At 39.7% G+C, this 22995-nt stretch overlaps 1 protein-coding gene across 1 annotated transcript in view; it reads right to left on the bottom strand.

The window, feature by feature from the left end:
- Positions 1-22450, bottom strand: part of INO80C (INO80 complex subunit C) — a 34875-nt gene extending 12425 nt beyond the window's left edge. The window contains exons 1-2 of the mRNA XM_068936187.1: positions 22138-22450; positions 2227-2337 (exon numbers count right to left, since the gene is read on the bottom strand). Coding sequence (XP_068792288.1) covers positions 2227-2337; positions 22138-22434 — 408 coding nt within the window. The 5' untranslated portion in view covers positions 22435-22450. The remainder of the gene's footprint in view (positions 1-2226; positions 2338-22137) is intronic.
- Positions 22451-22995: the final 545 nt, after the last annotated feature.

Genomic DNA, 22995 nt, shown 5'->3' with positions numbered 1-22995 from the left:
TGTCCGTTTAGGGGAATGGGAGAGGCAGATAAAAAAGGAAGCATGATCAAAAGTTGTAGCTACTGTATTTCCTACTATATTTTAGTTAAATGTGTGGCTCTAACAAACATTTGAAGTTAAATGAAAACAAAATGAGATACGTGATTAAGTACGTGGAAATTACCACGCTAGACTGTTCACATTATGTTTGCGGCACTCCACAGTTCAATTTAGTGCTGCGCGTTTTCTCAAGGCAGGGGACTCGAGCAGCGACACGCTGGGTTTTCTGAAGGCAGGGGATGCAAGCAGCTGTACCCGGGGTTTCCTAAAGGCAGACCCTGACTTGGGAGCTGTTCCCTGAGACGAAGCAGCAGGAGGCCCCTCTCAGTTTGGTGGCCTCTTTCCACAGGGGTTCCAGAGTTGAAATTTTATTGTCAGGAAATGTTTATTAGAGGCCTTGATAGCATGTGCTTTGCTCCTTTATTTAGTGTGGGTGTCTCCATTTAGCAGGTAAAAGGAATACTTTGCTGCAGTTATTTCTTAAGCCCAGGACTGTCAACCGTGGGGTTTCTATGCACGTATGCCCCCAAGGAACGGCGCTGAGTCTTAGCTCACATACCTACAATCAAAGGGCAACAACGGCCAAGTGCAAACGAACCAAATTACCTCTGCCCTGGGGAGGTTTAGGGAAAGCTCTGGGTAGAGCTATTCCTGGCTCTGCCTGGTTGTCGGAAGGTACTCTGCCCCTCCACCAAGGGATGTGACTTCCAGTCAGGTAACGCTGCTTAGAAAAAGGTGATTTCTTCATTATTATCTGTTTTTAAAGTAGATCCAAAAAAAAGAAAATCTATCCTCTGTAAGGAGCTAACAGAGATGCACACTATTTGTTTTCATTTCTTCCTTTTAAGGCAAATTAGGCTGGAGGGATGCAAAAAGTCATCACAATTGTTACTAGCAGTTCCTGCAGACAAAAAACTAGTTAAATCTCAACACGCTTCTTTTCAGATTAGTTATTGTATTGTAGAGGACAATTTATGGTCAAGTTTTTATTATAACTGCTTATTATTACTGGAACAGTTGTCAAAGGCTCTGTACGTTCATTGTTATTTCAAGTACGCAGGCAGTGTTGCCTCGCTGGAAATGGCGATGTCCCTCAGAAATGAGCATAAGGCCTGATGGCTATTTAAATCCTATACGGAAGCGACATGGACTGCCTCTGGGCACAGATGAGCTTTTCCATAAGTCGTGTTCCCCAAAGAGGCTGGTCCTCCCTGGAGAATTAGAGTGAGCAAAGTATGCAATAGTTTGAATGCTCCTCTCGTGACAGAAGAAGTCTTCCAACTTGCCGGTTGGAGGTGAATTTTATACCCCCTGCCAAACCCTTGCTTAGTGAAGTACCTAAAGCCTGATAAGTTGTTCAGGGATATTGTTTCTTATTCATACAAAATGAAATCTGGGATAAAATCCTTCTTTCTAACTACTGACTTAGGACCAGCAGTCTGAGGAGTTTACTGGTCTGGAGAGCATTTGTACAGTGTGCCAAGGAGTTGGCCCTAGCAAGGCAAGTTAAAAAAAATATTAAAGACAAATCCAACAATGACTGCACTATTAGCTCTAGTCTTCCTTCAGCTTCTCCCCCACTTTAGACCTCACATTGTTTTAGCAGCCTGTATTTCGTCAGCTGTCAGAGTTTACACGACTTCTGAACGCTGGAAGGAGACGTTTCTGAGGCGTACAGAGCATTTGCTTCTAAATCTAGCAATTATTGAAAGAACAGGCACCAAAGGTCTGTTAGATTTTCAGGGACTAGGAGAGGAGCAAAACGCCAGCTGCTAATGACTATGTAGCTGATTTTTAGTTCAATTATTTTGCAACCTGCCTTGGCTAAGAACTAGGAGATGGGATTTCTACTTTTATAGTAGTATAAATTGTTCCTTTCTAGCTATAGTAGTTTGTGATATATTGCACCATAAAACTTCTACACATACCTCGGTCTACCAGGTTCTCTGGCTCTGTTCCAGAATTTAGTATTACAGTTCTGCCCCTGGTCCAGTGCCATTTTCATGTTATATTATAGTGTGCACTTTGGACCATAACGTGACATGGACTTGAGTGAATTTATTAAAACTGCTGACCTTTTATTTGGCTGTTAAGCTGACTTGCTTAATATTTACATTAGCAATATGATTAAGTTAGGCTTTTATTTGAAGAGTTTAGAATGCCAAAAGGTAACAATAATATACTTACGATGAAGTTTGGATCTTTAAATGGCAATGGCTTGACGGTTGCTTCCACTGATCCTGTGCTGGAGTCTGTGTTCAGAAATTTATTTTCATTCATGGCCTCCCCACCTGCACTCTGAAGAAAGAACACAGTCTTAGTGCCTCTTAATCTGAGCAAGTTCAACAGGAGACTGACCCATTTGCTTTATCACCTGTCTGTTGCCTGCTTGGCCTTTCTCTTTTGAGTCTGTAAAGAAGTTACATGCCAGCAGTGGGGAAGCATGGAACAGAGTTATTTGTCAAGCAGTTTACAACTGACACATAGAGGGACGAGGGGAACAGAGTGGCCAAAGCCCACTGAATAAAAACAGCATAGGTTTTATTTCACTGTTAATGAAAGCTATCTCTGTAAAGTGCAAGAGAGCATATGAATCCAGACATAGGCATCAATGTATATTGGATTTGTTTCAGAACGTTCAGTATTAAAGCATCAACAATAATAAATAGTATAAAATTTATAAAGTTTATTTCAAGGTTCTCAAGAATTACTGAGTAATCAGTTTATTCTCCATCCTTGACTTCAGTCATGCCTGAGGGAGGACTGAGGAGAAAGAATATATTATAGATTCTTATATTAAATGTATTATATATATGTTTTTTTACATACAACCCTTACAAGGGTACTGGTTTGTATTTTCTGAGCTTTTCTTTACAGTTTGTTTATTTAGGGGAAAAAGCAGTGAGAGCATGTGTGCGTGACTGGAAAGCTAAAAATGTTGTGTGACAGTATAGCCAATTTCTGATAGTTTTGCACGGCTGATTCTGTGTTGTTTTTTATTTTGACAGTGCCCAGTACATATCCAGACTACTAGAAATAGTCACTCTATGTACATAAATGTTCCTAGTGAAATCCTGACTTATATTAAAGCCAATGAGAATTTTGCCAATGAGTTCAGCAGTTCAATCAATAGGATTTCATACCTTGATTTCTTTTTCTTGAAGAACAAAAAACTTGGGTTAAAACTAAATCAATACTTACTGAACGGGTGGTTAAAATGTTTTTGTACCTTTGCATTTCAGATAGATAATACTGTGGGGAAAAAAAAAAAAGCTTTTTTTTTTTCCTGTGAAAAACCTGCATTAGTGAATTATGGGAGTGCTCCTAGAAATCAAGAATATATAGTAAAGGCTCTGATCCAGCCTATCCTTCCCTGTGTGGTTGCAAGGGAAGTGTTTGAATTCTTAACAAGGTGCATAAGTAATTACAGGATTCTGAACTATGCAAGTTGAACACTTCTTTGGGAAAATGCATCAGTTATTCAACAATACCAGTTTTTAACAAAGCAAAGATAGAGAACTTAAATATTCCAAGTATGGTATAAAGAATCATTCAAATAAAATCATCACATTTCTGATATCTTATTAAATTAAAATATATTAATGAGGATGATCTATTTTCAAAACCAAATGCAGTCCTCTACTGGGAATACTGTCATAACAACGTCACTGGAAGCAACATTGAAGTCTGCAGCCTAAACTTGATTCTTCCCTTGTGAAGGACAAGACTAAAAGGCTGTGAATGTCAAAAACAGAAAAGAAATGCAGATGGATGTTTAAAAACATATGCATTATGTGACTTTGCACAGAGAAAATACTATTTTCTGCAACCTTGAATAAAGTGACTTTATACAACCAGTTGCTGGGTTTCAACCTATGCCCAGGACCACCACCATATTCTTTCACATGTACACACCCAACACTCCAGATTTCAGCAGCAAAAATTAATCTCGAGAAAGTCAAGTCTTGAGATACAAGATTATTTCCGATGAATAAATTATTCTTGATACTCTTCATAACAATGTAAAGCCTGTAACTGAAGGACTCGGCACTTGCATTTATTTTTCAAAGTGCTCCCTCCTTTTATTTGGTACCATTTGGATTTAAATTCAGTCCTCCAGTTCTTGGTTAGTTACTTTATCACTTTTACCTTTTCAATGATCTCCTAAATATTCTGTTGTTTATGAAATGGCTTTTGAGTACTATTTGAACAATGGCTTAAACAGTATCCAATGTATTGAGACAGAGCAAATAAAAATGGTTAAACAGTAAAGGGGAAGAAGCTTCCTTATATGTATAATCCTTAATTTTGATTAAAGAATTTTAACTAGTATGGATCTACCTTTGTACTGCAAACCCCATCTTTCTTGAAAGTGAGTAACAGAGCAATAAGTACAAAACATTATTTAGAGACTGAAAGATAATTCCTCAGCAGGCAATTACTGCACAGTAAAGGTAATAAACTTTTAAAATTAGTTGAACAATGTTGCTCAAATGGGCTTGTTTACTTGGTCATTAGTTTGAAGATAGTTCATTCTTCGCTGTCTTGCGTTAGTGTAAAAAAACAGGAATGAATTCAGCTCCCCTTTGTAATCCTATTAAGAGATCATAGTCTCATCGGCAGAGTGAGGAAGTGTATGTCACCAGGGAACATATACTGTTCAATGTGTGCTGTAACCCTAAGTCACATATGGGGTAACTTCCCCTTCCTGCTGAATGCACTATTCCCCAGCACATTTTCTCTACCCAGCCAGCCACTTGGCGAACTCCCTCAACCCATAACCTCCTAAAATCATCCCAAATGCTTTGCTGTAAGGCTGGAAAGTGTAATAATCATGGGCTAAAACTCTTGATAGCTTCTTTAAAGCTTCCTTTGCACTGATCTTGTAATGTAAACATCCTTAACGGGGAGCTCCATACACACTTGAAGGAGAGAGAGAGAGAACGAAGCTTTTAATGTGCACTTTATAACTAAACTGTGGCTTATGTATGTAGGGCTACAGGGAATTTGCACTGCAGTAGTCACCAAACAGTCTGTATTCGTCTGTAGCCTGTTAAAGATTATAACAACAAAGACCTTGGACTGGCTTTACATTTATAGGGTACATCTATACAGCCAAATGAAGATGTGATTCTAGTATAGATGCGCGTGCTTACAATAGTCTTACGCCAATTAACGATAAAGACCGTGCTGCCGCCGCTTCTCATTTTACCTTCCTCTGCCTTCCTCCTTGCAGTACGCTCTCTAGCCAGACGGAGAACTGCATGTTGTACAGGGTGTAGAACAGCAGTCAAAGGTTTCTTATAGGAGCGCTTGTGCAATTTTAGTCCTTCTATTAAGTTGTGTTTATGCACTTTAGCTGAAATGTTAACTACAACCACAATGTGACAGCTTAGCAACATCTGCCCTTCAGCCTTTCACTACGAATAGACGGCCATCCTCCTGAGAAGGAGCGGAGGAGCAGGGGGAAGGTGTGTGTTCTCTTCCACGTGCCTTTTCCTAACACCATCTATCAAGTGCTTCAGCGCATCCCAGCTGAGTAGGCTGCAGCCCTGTCCTTTCCAGCCCACGAGTGGACTGCTGTCACACAGTAAGGAAGAAGGCTCAGTACTTCATTTAGTTAAAAGGTAGCGAAAATTGTCGAGAAAGGGAAAGGCCTGCGGCAAACGCTCAGGAGTCCTAAGAGATTTGCCGTAAGAGCAGCCAAGTCTGGGAAAGAGACCCAAGCTAAGCTTTGCTACCTTAACATTGGTCTCTTTTGCATAAAGCCAAAACCCCAGGAATGAGTCTAGTTTGGACTCTACTGTATATGCCGTCTGTACTGGGAGAAAACTCGCATTGGGAGGCTGCCTATTCACATATTAGTTTCAATCTTAGGTTTTGGTAGATTTATTAATTTTTCAATATATTTTGTTCCAAATTCCCTACCGCAGATGTATTGGTTTTTACCTCATTCCCAAAGATTTCTCCATCTGTCTGGTTTTATTTAAGGAGAGGACAAGCAAAAACTTGTAGAACATGGAAGCCAAATTCTTTGTTTTGGCTATTTCCAAGTGGAATCAGCACTGTGGGGTTTGGGATGGGTGTCTGTCATGGGACTAAATACCAGGTGGAATTAGTTTATTATGAAATTGCTTGTCTGAATCGTCATTCTTGTTTTTTTCCAAGGGTGAAAACTGCATACCAGAATAAGTGATTTATGCTGAAGAATCATTTCCTATCTACTTTTGTATGACATTTTATGCTCTTGCTTCATTATTATAGATTATTAGCATTTTCCCAAGTATAAAAAGTACTTTTTAAAAATATAAAGCCAAATTTTAAAGATGTATTTTTGTGCGATTCTAGTATCCTATCAGTGCCTGTCATGGTTTAGGAAAAAAATGGATTTGCACGTCACTAAAGGTACGATATGATTTCCAATGGCCATTTTTGCTAGACATTACAATTACGCATTGTAAAGTGGAATTTAAAACAGAAGGTAAACTAAAGAGCGTGCTGGTGAAGCGTAACTAAAATGCATTAATAAACTCTGTAAGAACTGGAGAGAGACTTTCTGGTTTAAGGGAACAAAAACAACACTGTAAACACTGAATTTTTCTATTTTTTTTTCCTGCAAGTCAATTATTTTGTTGGTCGGTTTTAACACTGCACTTAATAGAGCAGTTGTAGATGAAGAGCATCACCTCTGTGGGTTTTTTTTGTTTTGTTTTGCTTTGGAATTCATTTTATCTGTGCCCAATGCTTCGAATGCTCTGGCTCTGTCTCAAAGTGATGACTAGGGGGTTGTAAATCGCTGTTGAAAAGTAAGAAAGAGGTAAGAGAAGTCTGCTTCTAAATCAGGCCCTCAAACTTGGTGAAAATTTTGCCCTATGAACAAAATTTGGCTTGCTGAGGAACTCATTTGTCTCTAACGTTTGTTTGTGAAGGTAAATAATATTTTACTTAAAACTTTTGGCAGTTGATGGCTGTAATCACAATAATACCATAATGAAATTCTCAATTTTATTGACACATTTGTTTTAATGTGGCCTCAATACCGGTATTTGTCTAGGGTTTCCTCGAATAGGTTACTTTTAAAGCAAAAATATTCAACCTGTAGCAACTTACTCAACTTTATCTTTGTTTTAAGTTCTGTGCCATCCTGATGAAGCTGTGGCAGGTAGCCAGGGAACGAAACGGTAACGTAGGCAATAGATGGGTTAAACCCGTATTTTCAGTAGTAGCCAAATACAGTGAGTGAAAATTGCGTATGGAAACATACCACAGATGTCACTAGATGACAGCAGCAATGATAGGAGCAGACTTTTCCAGATTGGGAGTAGACTTTGAATGTCAGCTATTTAACAGAGCCTCAGCTAATACTGCTCATCCTGGAACATATATTAAGCTGTTTTGATTAATATGTTTGCTCTCACTATATAACAAGCCTGGCGCAGGCAAGTTCTGAATATGTAATTCGTTTAACTGCATGATGACACGAGTCATTAAAAACTTGAGCACATACGATCTGTCAGACAAAAGTGCAGCTCTTTGCGCTGCTGGGAAAAATTCACAGAGAAAGGTGTCAGAATTACATGTGTTTACTCTTAACTGAAAACGATAGCTAAAAATTTCCCATCACCAGCTTTATGAGAATAATGTATCTCCAAAAGCAAATTCACTGAAGAGTCAGTAAGAGTGAAGACATCACACTCCCTCTGGACCATCGAGATTAACTCTCTCCCCTTCTGTGACGGAAAGGTTTGCTGGAAGGAATCATTCAGTAACACGTATAAACATGTCTTCCCCATCTGGTTGCGTTTTACTGGTTCTTGCATTCGGTGGCAAAAAGGTTTTCCCTCCTGCTTTCTACCCACAAAACCGAAGCCTGATAAATTTCCCCAGTCCTTTCTCTCTTTCGGCACTCTGGTACGTGGTAATGTTTTAGGAAAGTTCTCCCTTTCTCCCTTCAAAACGGTGAAAAGCTTTCATCTGCTTATTTTGGGGAAGGAGAAAAAAGATCCCAGCCTTAAACTGTTCAAATGCCAGGAAGGGGGGTGGGGGGGAAGTCTTGCATACCCACAGCGAGTTTTGTTCCAGAGGGCACTGAAAAACTCAATTTACTAAACCCAAAGAAACTGAGTAGTAGCCAGCTGAAAACAGGTATTAAGCACAGTGCAGACTCATGTTCTTGAATTCAGCCAGCTAGTGGAGTGGGCAGTATGTTCAGCCGTGCATACAGGGTAAACTGGGAGTAAATCCATCTAAGTCCACGGGGTTTCATCGTTGCCAACGCAGCCTCTAGCAGAAAAGACAAGGTTCACGGTGCAGGTTTCTGCTTCTGTTGACATAAAAGGTAAAACCCAAATGCCTGACAACAAAAATATTTTTTGTTTAAATTATGACAGTTTCCTCAAATACTGCTGCTGTACTAATTTATAAAGAAAGCCGAGGAAGGATAGTTAAAAGCAAGCACAGCAACATAATTAACTTGAAATGAGATTTGTTTATTTATTAGAGTAATAGCTTATAATTCTAAATACATCTGGCTAAATTACTTCAGCTGCTTCTAACCATCCTCCAGAAGAGGAACGGTGAGTAAATCTGGCAGTTCACATGTCAAAAGTACTTTTCTGAGTGAGAGCTGCAAGGAGGCTGCAACGGTTTTATGTTAGTGGCCGGCTAATTGTTCAGCTGTGAACAGGTACAGGACTTAGTGCCACTGTTTCAACAGGTACCAGTAATGCGGAGGAAGACATGTATGTGGGGAACAGGTGAAAGCTTCCTTACCTGTACAGAAAAGTTTTAATTTCATCATTGATATTCAAGTATCTTTTTACAAACATTTTGAAGATGAATAAAAAAAAACCTCTGCCCTTTCTAAGGTACCAGTTCCCTTCTAACTAACTATATGGATCTACTGAGCATCCAGAATTAATCAGCTACGCAAATTAACTCCAAACATATCACTAAAATTTAGAAATAATCCAGTCTGTTGGGTGTATTAAAAAAGGGGGGAGGAGGTGTTTGAAGCAGGCCACGGAAAATGTTTAAACTGCAATCTAAATAAATAAGGGTAATCAAGGCATATACACTCCCCAGAAAGCAATCTGTACGTTATGCTTGCAGACTTTTAGACTGATGTCTTGAGATGACTTAAAACATCTATATTCTAACTGCCTTAGAAAGGCTGAACAAAATTTTACTCCTGCACTAAAAGATTGGACTGTCACAAGGTGATGGATGGCTTGGCTATGTTCTCTGCAGGGCATTTCAATACCATAGACTCCAAGCGCTCTTGATTAAAGGGCAACGTTTGCATTTAGGATCCCATCACTGCCTGAGCTTCAAACCGTTATCATTCACCTGCACTGGTGCTTTCAGTGACAAAATACTTACCAAAATGTATAAAACACTAATTACTTTAGTCACTTTGACAGAGGGATAAAACACCCTAAAGCAAAGCTCTGTTACACCGTGTGAGGGTTTGAATTCAAAATTAAAAATGCAGCCAAAGGGGAGGGTAAGATTTTAATTACATTCCTACCTCGCCAACATTTCTTGAAAACCGGGAGGAAAAAACACTAAGCAATTTCATGACACAAGAAATCCCTTTTCCACAGGTACAACTCACTTAAAAAAAAAGAAAACAAATCCAGCAAAACTCAACTTTCCTTTGTTCTCTTCAAAATTATTAAACTTTCAAATACAGAAACAGACTAACTATCTTTAATAAAAGCTTTGATTTCTTCTCAAGAGATTTCAGATGCCAAACATATTTTTCCATTTAAAAACTTTCAAGCGCTATGATTGACCAAGTTTTATAAGTTACAGATACTTTAAGGGGGGGAAAAAAATACTATTTTCTATGGGGAAAAGCCTCGAATAAAATGTAATTGGGACACAACTGTGAATAGCTTCACACTATCCCAGAAAGGCCTAATTTAATCTGCATTGCCACAAAGCTCCCTTTGGCTTAAATAATTGCAAAGGATCTCTCACTTTTAGATTTCATTTGGTGGATTGGGACTATTCCTTGTTTATAATGTTTGACAGTTTTCTGTATTAAGAAAATTATAACTCAAATTCAGGAGATGAGTGGCATGCTGAAGCAGCTCTGGAACATAAAATTTTAGTACATATGGAAAGAAAGAGCACATGTTAGTTCATACTAAGGGTAAAACTGAGCCCAGTGAACAGAATATTTCGATTGCTCATGAGAAAAAAATCTTCTAAATTGATGGGTTTTAAGACTGAAAAATGTATGGAAGCATAGTAGCAAAAAAGACTGTTCAGGGAATAAATCAGAATTGATTTTTTATAAAAACTGCCTGTAGCTTTCTCCAATCAAAAAAAATTCAGTTCAGTCAAGGATTTTGGCTAAACTGCTTTCTAAAGGTTAAAAAACATCATTTGATATGCAACAGTCAAGGGCAAAGGATTTCAGGAAAAAGAATGGAGAATTAAAATACGCTCATGTGCTGTTAACATTGTAATACTGTTCAGGGAGCATTTCAAAATCCCACTACCAAATACTAGACTTCAGCCAAGGTAGGAGAAGAATCTAAGTTCATCTACGTGTGACTGAACCAGATATAAGGAAAGCAAAAAGATACTGACTCCTGCGGCTGATGAGAAAGCAATTCCATTCTGCAAAAAATACTCAGTTTCCTGATTTTAGCTTATTCTGCCAAACATTATCCATTTTGAGAGGAAGCAAAGTTTGAGTATGCTCTTCAAGGAAAGGCAATTAATTAGTATGTAGTAACGATAGGTATATCTGTCTTTCAATGCTTCTAGTCTATCCTTAGGAAAAAATACAGAGACCTGGATTAGAAGAATCTGATTTTAGATCCTGATGTTGTAAACTAACTGGATAAACTGGTAAGGATAAGAAAATTTTACTTTTGCACATTTTGGACCTTCCTGTTGCCTGTCTTAATTGTCACTTCGGGTAGATAAAAATTCACATTCTATTATGTTTCTGCTAACTATACCTACTGCTGTCATAATGCATTAGAAATTGTAACCAATCTTAATGCAAAGGCTTAGCACTACAGTCTTAAGTTACTCAGAAGAAGAATTTTCATTTGTATGCAGGTAACTTAAGACTGTCATACCAAAACAAGATGTCAAAAAGGCAAATGTTAGGCACAACAACATATGGAATATTTTACTTTTAAAGCAAATTAGAATAAAAATATATGTTTACTATATCAAAATAGACATAAAGCAGATCTAATTTAGATGAAGATAGGGTAATACAAGTATCTATTGTGGACTATATTGAGATTGCTTTAGGGGAAAAGGGAGGAGAGAGTTGCATAGTAATGCTAATTTCAAGGCAAATTTCTGAAATATTTCTGCAGAAATATTCATACAAATATGTGGTTGCTTACTCAACTGTATAAGCTCGGTGGCAACACACTTCACCTTTGATATTGTATATTGAAGTTGAGGAACTGCTGCACATTTCTGAAAACAGCTACAGTTCAGTGTTTTGTATATAAACTTGTATCCTGACTGGCTTTTTTAGCTGGACTTAACTATTAAAAGACTTAACTTTTCCACTACATTACAATTAGTGAAGCTTCAGTATCACATCCACGATTATAGATGAGAGAGAAACACAGCAGTTAATGGATTTAATATTTTTGTGATGGGTCTAATGGGATATTTTAAGATTTTCACAATAAATTATTTAGCAAACCAAAAAATACCTTTTGGACAGATGGAAAGGAGGAGGATAAAAAGGGCAGACAAAAGGCAATTCTGGCTGAAACAAATTAAGTTTAACAGGAACATGTTTCTTTATTCTTCTCCTGACGTGAGGAGAAAATGTGAGATTGCTAATTTGAGACTCAGACTAGCATTACTACTTCTAGACTAGGTAAATGAAGAGAATCAACTTAAGAAGAGCAGCCAAGACAGAACAGGTGCTTTCCCAGCTGACAACTTTAGACTAAGTTTAAGAGGGCTGAACACACTGCGAGTATGTCACGGCATAATGGTTTTCTCCTACTCCAGTTTGCTCGTTTTAAAAATTACTTTTGCTGTAAGAATATCGTGTTGTTCTACATAAGGAAAAGCAGTTCTAGCAAAACATATAAACATTGTTACAGTAATGGGAGAATTAATACTGTATAAATGTTGTCATCAAGTTTTGGACTTCATTAATACCCTCTAGAGAAAAGTACCTAATTTAGGCACCCTGAGCTGCCTACTAAAGAAGAGTACTACTGCCCATCTAGGGAGAGAATGCACCTGTCTTAGGCACAAAAATCAGATATCTGAAATGAGACCCAGTAACTCTGAATCCCAGAATCATTGAGGTTAGAAGGGACCTCAAGAGGTCTCTAATCCAACCTCCTGCTCGAAGCAGGGTCAACACTGAATTTAGACCAGGTTGCTCAGAGCTTTGTCCAGACAGGCATTAGAAATCTCCAAGGATGAATACTCCGCAGTTCTCTTGGCAATCTTCCATTTCCCTATTTAGAAATCAATATCATATACAATAGAAAATACTGTTTTTATTAACAAAAAGCTCTTTTGGCCATAATCAAACAACTCATGTTACTTACTGTCCTAATTTCTGCACGTTCCAACATTATTTTGCTGTAGTCCTCATGGTTTAAGGGCATAAATGGCAACAGAGTTCCTAGGCAGAGGACTGATCTTTTACTAAAGGCACCCATATACCTGGACGATTAAGTTAAGCTTCTGGATGGACTGCATATCAAACCACCACTGACAATAGAAAGCCTGGTTTTATGGCACATAACCCATTCTTTCACTCTGTTTTCTACAGGCTTTTAACTCTCTCCTTCTTGCTCCTAGGTGATACATACTTTGATAATACTCTCTCCCATCCCTGATTAGCAGCCTCTTTACTCCAGGGATGCCACTACCCTTTCTTTCAAAGACGGTCTAATTGATACATATCTAACTAAACACTAAACAGTTGTTCTCAATCTGTAGCTAGCTTTGAAAGCTGCCGCTTCATTTTCAGATCTGAAGAAAGATTTGTATGCTTGGCAGATAAGCTGATTTTTCCAACTGTACTGCTTAACTGTTTCATAAATGATGCTATCCATACTTGCAAACCTTGTCTAATTTCTGCAGAAACTATCATAGATCTCTCTGTCTCTTCTGCCCTTCTCCTCCTCTCACTAACTCAGAAAAGTGAAAATGTGAGGAAGCAGCGAAGAAGGTTGTCATGTGTTAAGAACGTATCATCCTTATGAATACAAAGCTAGCAACACTACCAGCATACCATCATGGTAGAGGCTGAAAAGTAAAAAAAACATACCTTGTCTAAAACTGCCCTGGGTAGAAGGATCTTCCTCTAGGCCTGTGGATGTTTACAAAATGAAGTATCCGTTTTAAATGGCGTCAGATTTTGTGTAACTCACACAGTAGGCAGGTGATGCAAAGAAAAGCACACAGAAGCCCAATATTGTGTGTTTAATGAAAATTAAGGACGTATAATATATAAATCTTTTTTTTCTCCATTTAATAAATAGCAAAAGGGCAGATCTGATACTGGAAGTCTCTCTTCCTATGGTAAATCCTACCAAGGGCTTGTAGTGCTTTACAAAAGATTTTTTTTTTCCAGTTCCCCAAAACAATTCTCATCCACAACATGGGCTTATAATGAACAAGGGCAAAATTTCTTCCCGAGTGCAGCTGGCACTTACACCCTGAAGCAGGATGATTACAAACCATGTAACTACAGATATTCCCTCCTCCCAGAATGACAGACCCTGTGGAACACTCTGCTACAGTTTAATCATGTATTACTCAGAAAATAATTTCCTTCTATCCATTTCAAATTTGTTTTGTTGACTCAACAGAGAGTCTGTTTTTATTACAATGTAAGTGCATGTTATTAGATAGCATGACTATATAGCTTTTTGGCTAGAGTTTCAGAAGGAACATATTCTGAATCCCTCTTTGTGTAACTATGTATTTTGCATTAAAGTATCATTAACAAAGCACAGAAACAGACTTTGGCGCAAGGGCAGAAACTCCACTCTGCCATTCTGACAACTGTCCCCAATACGAGACTACTAGTCATTCTCTCAGGCACGACCAGAACAACTTCACTCCTCAAGTGTAGAGACGAAAGCGTTTCCACGTTCCTCTCCTACCCTGCTAGACTGGCTTCCAGCCCAGCGGTTAGGGTGTGCTTGTGGAAAAAGTGGGTTTGAATCCCCTCAGGCAGAGGCAGGAACTGAACTAACTTCAGCTGGGGAACGAGTATCAGTGTCGTAAGTGTGACTTCTGTTCTGCTTTTGAAATAAAGGATTTAATATCTGTTCTCAGAAAGGCAGATGTTTATGATCCTGAATCCCAAGTGGAAAGAGATGCCTAAATCTGCGGGGAGAAGCAAAATTATGACCAGGCCTTAGCACTTCCTACTGGCTTATTTTGGTGGCATCTCACGGAGCTTGCTGGGTTTTGCAGATTCAGTCCTAAGGTATTTAGAGGCTGGCAAACAAGCAGTAGTGACTAAAATATGACAGCTGAAGCTGTTACCATCCCTGTCTTCCCTAGGCAAGGATATCGGATCTGCCAATAAACCCAAATGTGAACTGCTCAAGTTTTCATTTCGCTTGTTAGGATAAAATAATGAAACCTGTGGTTAAGAGTATCCAAGCTGATGAAATAGCTCACTTGCAGTGGAAGAGCGGTTTTCCCCCCACCACACAGCCTCAGTCCTTCCTTGTGCTATTTCTAGCATCAGTTAGCCTGCGCCACGAAACAATTCAGTTCACAAATGCAGCAGGAGCCTGCGTGGTTTTCTGGGAGAGGGCTAAGGTTTGGTAAGTGAGTTTTTGGACTGACAAATTCTATCAGCAGCTGGGCAGGTCGGGTGAATAGCAACGCTGGGCCAGTAACGCAGGCAGCAAAAGCATGCAGCCGAGAGTTGTGGAGCGGGGGAAGAGGAAAGGAGATCGGAAGGGAGTCTTTTGATGGTGGTAAACTACTAGATTGGTTAACTGTGTCTCTTGGCGCTGTAGATGTGCTTTACAAGACATGCCGCTGATGCGTGTGGATTCTGCTGTGGGGGCCAAGTATTTCACAGTGCTCGCTGTCACAACTTTCCTGGCTTGCTGCCGGTCGGAGCCAAAATAAAGAGCCAACGTCTCTAGTTCTGTTTCCTTGGAATGCTAAACAAATGTGTTCAACCCCCTGCCAGGCTACCCGATTAGCATTTCTATTAGCCTTTCTAATCCACAATTAACATATTTATATAATTACTAACACCTTGCTAAAGTAAGGACTGAAATATTATCTCACTCAGGCATTATGCTTTACCAAAAATGTGAAAAACTGTCTGACAGGTATAAAAAAAATCTGCAATAGCTAGACAGTTAAGTTATGCCAAGTTTTCTTTCATTAACCTGAAACTTTTAATGAGCTAACTGGATTCTGACATTGCGTCTTAGGAGCACTACCTCTCAGACAAAAATGTCTTGCTAAAGTAGTTGCATAGTGTTTTATGTCCTTATGATAGAAGCAACCAACCATTTTTATTTTCTCTCTCCTAATTTTCTTATATGTTTACTACAAATCCTGAAATTAAGTGCAATCATAGTAAGACCCACCATTAGCTAAAGGAAAAAGCAAAAATCCCCTACTAGGATAAAGGGAAAAAACTAAAAAACATAACACCAGCATATTGTCACCCACAGGAAAAGTCAATACGCATACGCTTTTGCCTTTCTCTCTGCAACATAACACATCTGTGTTTACCCTAAATCTCAAATCTAATCACAGTTGGTTGGGGGGGTTGGTAGTTCTCAGGGACTGGCATCGACTGATTTGGAAATTCACATACTTTTGTGATTACAGATCATCTAAAGCCTTCAGCATGAGATAAATGTCAAGCAAAGTCAATTCTTAGTCCTCAGTTTTGACAGGCTCCTTTTTAATCTAGACTGCTATATAAAAACAATTCCCTTTTTTGATTTTTAAAGTTAAGTTTTAACTTAAAGGATTTACAGTATAACTTTGGCCAGATTTCCTTATAAAATCTGATAATTGTTTTTTAATTATCTTTTTTCCTCACCAGGGACTGGAGAGATTCTGGTTCTTTAACAGATTTGAGTTCAGATATGCAACTCTCAAAACCTGGCTCAGAACCTCAGCGCAATGCTGGTTCTCATTAGACTCATTAGTCATTTAGAAATAAACGGGTTTTTGGAAGGGTCCAAAAAAAAAAAAAACCTCTTGGAGGAGGCCATACATAACACTTCAGCTGTTCGCTGTGTGCTTTGTTTCAGAAGGTATCTTTGTGTTCGTGTGTGTTTAAAAGGATTAGGAGATCTACGTAGTGGCCCTCTGAGTGCTTTGCACAGAGAATCGCAAATTTGAGGGATTTCTCTGTGGCCTCATGATGTGCAGTGTGATGTCAGAATACGCTAACTAGCTATGCTAACTATGCAAGTTTAATTACTACCTTTTAAACTGTAGTTAAGACAAGGCAAGTTGCTTTAAACTGGCTGAATTAAAGCCTTGTTAGAGCCATAACTCATAGATAGAGATGTGAACAAGTGTGGAAATGGCTGAATTTGAGAGTAGCTCACCTCAGCAATTCTTAATAGTAACTCGCAGGCTACTGTGCCATGCTTTATCCAATGAAACAGTCATTTAAATAGATTTAATTAGGTTTGAGTTAACATCCCCCGGGAGCATGTTAGATCTTAAAAATATTGCTTCAGGTGAGCAGTAGCTTCAGATTGGCACCGCTTCACTGGTTAAATTCATATATTTTCAATTATTGTCATAATCTTAAAGGCTGAGACACTTAAAAAAAAAAAAAGTAAAAGTGTAGAGCATAATGACACAACAGCTTTTTAATAAACCAGCAAATACATTTCTTCTTACACCTCCTTATTATCATGCTGTATCAGGGTCCTGCTGTCTCTCTCAGGGCAGGTAGATTGGTGAGAAACAAAATTTGTTTTTTAAATTTCCAACTACAAAGGAAAATTATGCTTTTGTGTCACGGCAAGTCTTATAGAGAATGCTGTTATACTAATTAAAGTAAATTTAGTGTTATACTAATTAGAATAAGTCTGTAAACAAGGTCTGAATTCATGAGCGGTTAAAAATTAGCTTCAGAGTAGAAAGTTATTATAGTATGGCATACTATAGGAGGTGCTTGTCCTAGAACATGGTGAAAGCAGTAGTTCAGTTAAACAGTTGCAGTGGTACTCACTGATTCTGTAGTTAAACTCTTCCTCCCTAACCTCATTTTTCAGGAAATTAGAGTCAGATCAAATGGACTCTTTAAAACCAAGTTATTTTAAAATTGATTTGATGGTTTCCTACTTACAGTGAAAGGCTCGGGAAAATAGCAGAACAGAAGAACTGATTAAATTTAGTGATGGTTTAGAGTCCAATTCCATGCCATTTATGTCCTAGGGTAAGCTCTCTTTGTCTTTTGTGGACAGCTTCCGAATACCTAACAGTAACCATTTTTAATACATATATATTTTTAAAAGTTGTGTTATTGAACATACAGCCATCTAGCAAATTCTTAATCTGGTAATCTTCAGATTACACTGTAAAACATCTTTATTCAGTTATATTAAAAAAAAAAAAGTTCTAAGCTTATTTTGGAGTTGCTCCTTTTATTTGAATGGTCTGGGTGAGAGGGCCTTTCTTAAGAGGACAATAATTTTAAACCATTTTGACCTTTGTATTTTCTAATACTGTTGTATAACTTCTGCTTTTGAGCATAGAATGTAAAAACAAACAAACAAACAAACAAACCCAGCAAGCATCAAATATGCACCTGAGAGCCAGTTATATAAAATGAAGGTTCCCAGTAGTACTGCTGCAATATTCATCGTTGGAGATAAAATCAATATATTTAAATAGTTTAAGTAAATTACTCTTAAATACCACTGAAACTTGGCAGAGGAGGAAGTTCAGTCTTTATTTTCTAAATTGTATCAAGACCTGCTGCTGCAATAAGAATGGAGAGAGAGGAAACAAAGCATTTGCCCTGTATTTCTGTAGTTTACTGTGTTTTCCATCAATTCAAAAAGTAAGATGAACCATGATGTAATTCTCAAAATGAGCTATTTATTCATATTTCATCTCTCATGTCTCAAGTTGCTTCGCAAAGAACATAAAGATGCATTTACCGTAATATTCAGCACTTTTTCTCTCTTTAATTGTGCTTTGACAAAATCAAACTTTTTTTTTTAATCGTTCTCTTATCTACACCGCAAATTTTGTCTTTTGAGGTTGCTAGCCCTAGCGGGCAAGCATTTTGTTCCGTCAACTACATGTTGATGTAGAATACACTTTTTTTGAAAGCTTCCTGTTGCTGTAACAATCCATAAAAATAAAGATGTGAATGTTAAGGTAGAGGAACTAGTGGCGTTTTAAGATCTTTGTCCACAACTTATTCTATCCCAGAATATGCGACAGTAATTAAAAAGATGAGACCTGGAGACAAGTCTGCACTCGAGCTTCCGTTACGTCTGCCAGTGATGAAGCTGAAGCAGCACACCAGCTATTAAATGGAAAGAGTAGGCAAGGAAGCTAACTGAATGGCGCTGTATCAACCACAAAACAGCGTTGTGTAAGGCTAATAAAAGTGATGTAATCAATCTGCAATCATGCTTTCCTATAAAAGCACTTTTAATGTTACATTTGGTAAATGCAGGCATTATATCCAAAAAGAGTGTGTCTCCTTGCATAGACGTGACCAACAAGTCGTATGTGCCATGCTCTTCCAAAATAAACACGATTCAATGCCTTTGGGTCAGTAACTCATACGAACTGTGAAGAATGCTTTTTATTACTGCTTTCGAAATGTATGTCAAAGAAAGTCACAGTTCAACATGCTAGACCATGTATTGGAGAAAGATAATCATAATCGGGTTTAAAAAAGTCTGTATGTTGTGTGATACTGGGAGTGCCTTGCAGGATACAAACAGTGGCTCAAACTAGTCGATTACATCACTATATTGAAGTGAATTTGTTATACAAAAAGCCCACATTTTTAGTGATCCTTTGAAATCTACAGTTCTACCAGACCAGCCTTCCTTTCAGTACAAGCACTGTAATAGCTACTTGTGAAATAAATCTTGCAAAAGAAAAACAAGATACTGCGATTTGTAGATGTGACAAGAAGAACTTTTTGTTTAATTTCATGGTGATGGAATTTTGTGGGAAATGTGGGAATGCTCAAAGTTGGCACAATGTGAAGTATACTTTGGAGTAGGCCAGGCACAAGTTTCTCAGCAGAACTTATCAGTTAATATAACAGCCAAAAGTGTGTTAGGTACAGTATGTTAGAAGACTGGGCCCCAAACCCTCAGTTGACCCTGCAAATAATTGTAAACCTCTTGGAAGAGGTCCTCTTACCTCCCCTTACCTTGCTAATTAACCAAGGAAATAACTAGCTATTTCTCCATCTGTTTCACAATGTCAGTTTCTTTAAAATAGAAACTATTCCATACTGAGCTATGGCAAGATGTATTTGGCTTATAAAAGGCTGCAAGCAGACTGTAAAAGGCTATAAAAAATAAGATCAAAGAGGTTAATTAGGAAAGCGAACAGTGAGAAGAGTAACAAGTGTTACCTCAAAACCTGTGCTGAAAGTGGCACATATAAAAGGCATGTACCTATCAGACTGCCAGATGGAGAGTGCTGCTAATCTGGAGTTGAAAAAAAAATCCCACACTGATTGGATAGTCAATACATAATATATTTAGAAAAAGTATTAAAAAGTTTATGGATGAACTAGTTCCTGATTGGCTGAGCCACTTAAAGATTAGATAAATTATAAGATAGAGCAGTAAGCGCTTGTTGACTGGCTATACTCTGAATAGGTTGGCAGACTGGAATTATTTCAGTGTTTCATTGTGTCCCAGGCTACCTTATCCAAAAGACATGTATTACTCAGCAATTAGCTAAGGCCTATAAAAGGACTTTTGGAGATTACAGATTGAAAGAGGTATTGCAGAAGAACGTGCCCAATGATCAATATTTCTAACTCAATATATGCAAAGCCCCCATTTCACCTCTGTTTAAACTAGCTTGCTCCACAGCTAGTCAGTGCCACGGAGTGTGATAGCTAGAAGATCAATGAGCTGTTTCTTCTCCCACTCCTCTGATTACACATTTTCTGAGTCTTCTTTTTTTTTTTTAATTGGTCTACACTGCTGAAGACAATGGATGTATATGCTGACTAATGTTGAGAAATTACTCCTTTCTCCACTGAAATTACTTGTGTGAAGAAATGCAAAAGCTGTTTACCACACACTACCAAAACCCAATTTGGATAGGAAATCATGGATTGTCTAATAGTATTCAAAGATGTCAATGGAATTAAGTTTGATATGAACTGTAGAAAACACTTTGGGCGTTTAAAGGTTTGGAGAAGTATTTTTTATATATATATATATTTATATATATAAAATGTGTGTGTATATATATCTCACACACATATATACACATATGGTAGTCCATTCCATGCTGGAAATCCAGACTGTTATCCCTAGCAGACCTTGAAAATAGTTGTCAAATGTGATCAGGCCAGGCAGTAATTTTTCACAGTTGCAATGCAGTTTGTTAGCTACATTAATCACCATGGTTCATACTCCCTCTCCTAGGGATAAGCCCATCAGAAAAGGAAAAGAAACTATGTAAATGCCACAGGGTGAACACAAGAGTTACAAGCGCATCATTCATAATGAGGAAGAGTTTGTGTCTGCACCCTGGCATGTGCACAGTGGCTTTCCATTGTCTGGAAAGAAGATCTGCTGAAAAATACAGAAACGTTCCTCTGGATCTGGTAGCTCACGTGAAAATAAGCAACCTAACTGGCAGTAGTGCCTACTTTGCAGCTGTGTTACCATTACAATTCATGAAAAATTGTGGAGAAGAAACATTTCTAGGGAAAAAAACATAACCATTTTTTTCTAGCATTCAATTTTGACCACTTCAGCTATCAAAATCCTTCTAAAAGTAGTCCGAAACATACCGCATCTAAAGTCTATAACAGACATCATACAAGCACTTCAGGAACTTCTTCTGTATGATCCACTGGCCTCTCTGCTGAGAGCTTAGTTTTGCAGCATGGGCTGCTACATCGTGATCAAGGGGCAGATGTCATCACAGTTTGGGATGAGGTCTGTCTGTGGAGCGGCGTGGTTATGTCGCACAACGCAGAAACGAAGGCTGCGCTAGCTAGTGCTACTGGAGGTAGGAGGCAAGAATAAATTTACATTAATTCCCCTCCTCCTTGATCCTGTTCCCCAAAAATCAAGCTCCGAGGTTTCATCCTCATTTCTCATTTAACTCTTATGTCCACCTAGCTCAAGAGAAGAGGGCTGTAATGCAAAGCAATATTTGAGCATCACAGAACAGCCCTAGCAGATGATGAGTTGTGCTCATCCCTCCTCTCTGACAGACCAACTACCTCGAATTACAACCATCATCATGTACAAACCAGAGGTCTGTGTACGTAGGTGTAAATACAGGATTCTAGTGTGCCATCATTTAACATAATCTAAATTACAAATCAAGCTACTAAAGACAAGCATAGGGAAAAAAAGGGGCAACACTATTAGAGTTTGATGAGGAAGAGTCAGCACATGTAAGGCCAGCTGTTAGTGATTTTAAACACAGCTTTTATTGAATCTAGGTTAAGCTTTGCTCCTTAAGTTACACAACAGCCTGAGCATGCATGAGAAGTACGTTATCCTTTTAGCTATATACGCAGCCTCCGCTCTGCAGGAGAATGGAAGAGGGGCCTCAAACAAAACGTTCAGGATGCCTCGAGAGAAACTATCAGACCAACACAAAGTAAGTCCGCTGACCGAGATTCAGGGACAGATACCCGAGCGGCCAGCCCGCCCATGGCGCTTCCCCAAACGAAAGCTTCTCGCCTGGCCGGGGACCAGGCGGGACTGTACACGGGACTGGGGGGGAGGAGGGGGGGGGGGGAAGGAGCGGGATAAAGGGCCGGGACCGTTAACGTTCCCAACCGCCCTCCCCGGGCGCATGCGCGCGGTACTGGGCGCCGGCGGGGGGGAGGGGAAAGAGCGCCTCGCGCATGCGCGCCAGTCGCCCTGAGGCCATTACCTGGGAGCCGCCCAGCGCTGTCAGTTTCTTTTTCTTGGTGGGGCCACTGCCGGTGCCAGGGCTCGCCGGGCGCTTCTTGCTACGGGATGGGGCGCCGGCAGGAGAAGAGGCCGCTGCAGGGATCAGACTCGCCATCTCCCCCGCGGCCCCCCTGTGCCTGGGCTGGGGATGCCGCCGGGGCGGCACCAGGAGAGAGGGCCCTTCCCCCTCCGGCCGGCCGTTCCCGCGCATGCGCAGTACCGCCGTGGCAGCTGCCGGGTGTCGCGGTGCGCCGCCGCGGAGGCTGTTAGTGGGCATGCGCAGTAGGCAGCGCGGTGGCCGCCGCGGAGCGGGCGTTGGCAGGGAGCGGGGGCGGGCCGGCGGGAGGAGGCCCCGGGGGTGCCTTGGAGGGGGGACTGGAGGGGGTTATGGTGGTTTGGCCGTGGATTGTGAAGGCTTCCGCCATGGGGGCGTGAGGCTGGCGTTTTAGCAGCCGGAGTGACTCTGACAGGAAGCAGCGTGCTTTCTCCGCGCTCTGCTCTGTGGTTGTCTACGCTTTCTCTGAGGAGCGGCCGTGGAGGGAGAGGGGGTCCGTGAGGGGAGTTCGTCAGTGCGTATCTTGCCTCGCTCTGAGCTCAGCCAAAGGCCCGTATGAGTGGGAGGCTGTGAAACGTGGCTAGCTGTACGTTGGCTAACTGTAGGAAGTATTAAGCGTGCGGTGTTGGAAAGCAAACTATGGTTGTGCCCCATGTATTGCAAAGACTTGAGAGTGCTGCGGTGTGCAGTAACTAGGGAAGTGTTTTAATCTTGAGGTAAAAGGCAGTGTAAGGCCTGACGGAATGCAAGCTGTAGTTGTGGGGGAGGGGGAGAACCTGGCCC

This window comes from Struthio camelus, chromosome 2 (genome assembly GCF_040807025.1).
Source record: "Struthio camelus isolate bStrCam1 chromosome 2, bStrCam1.hap1, whole genome shotgun sequence".
NCBI lineage: Eukaryota > Metazoa > Chordata > Aves > Struthioniformes > Struthionidae > Struthio > Struthio camelus.
The sequence above is the reverse complement of the archived record's forward strand: the minus strand, read 5'-3'. Positions and strand labels throughout refer to the sequence as shown.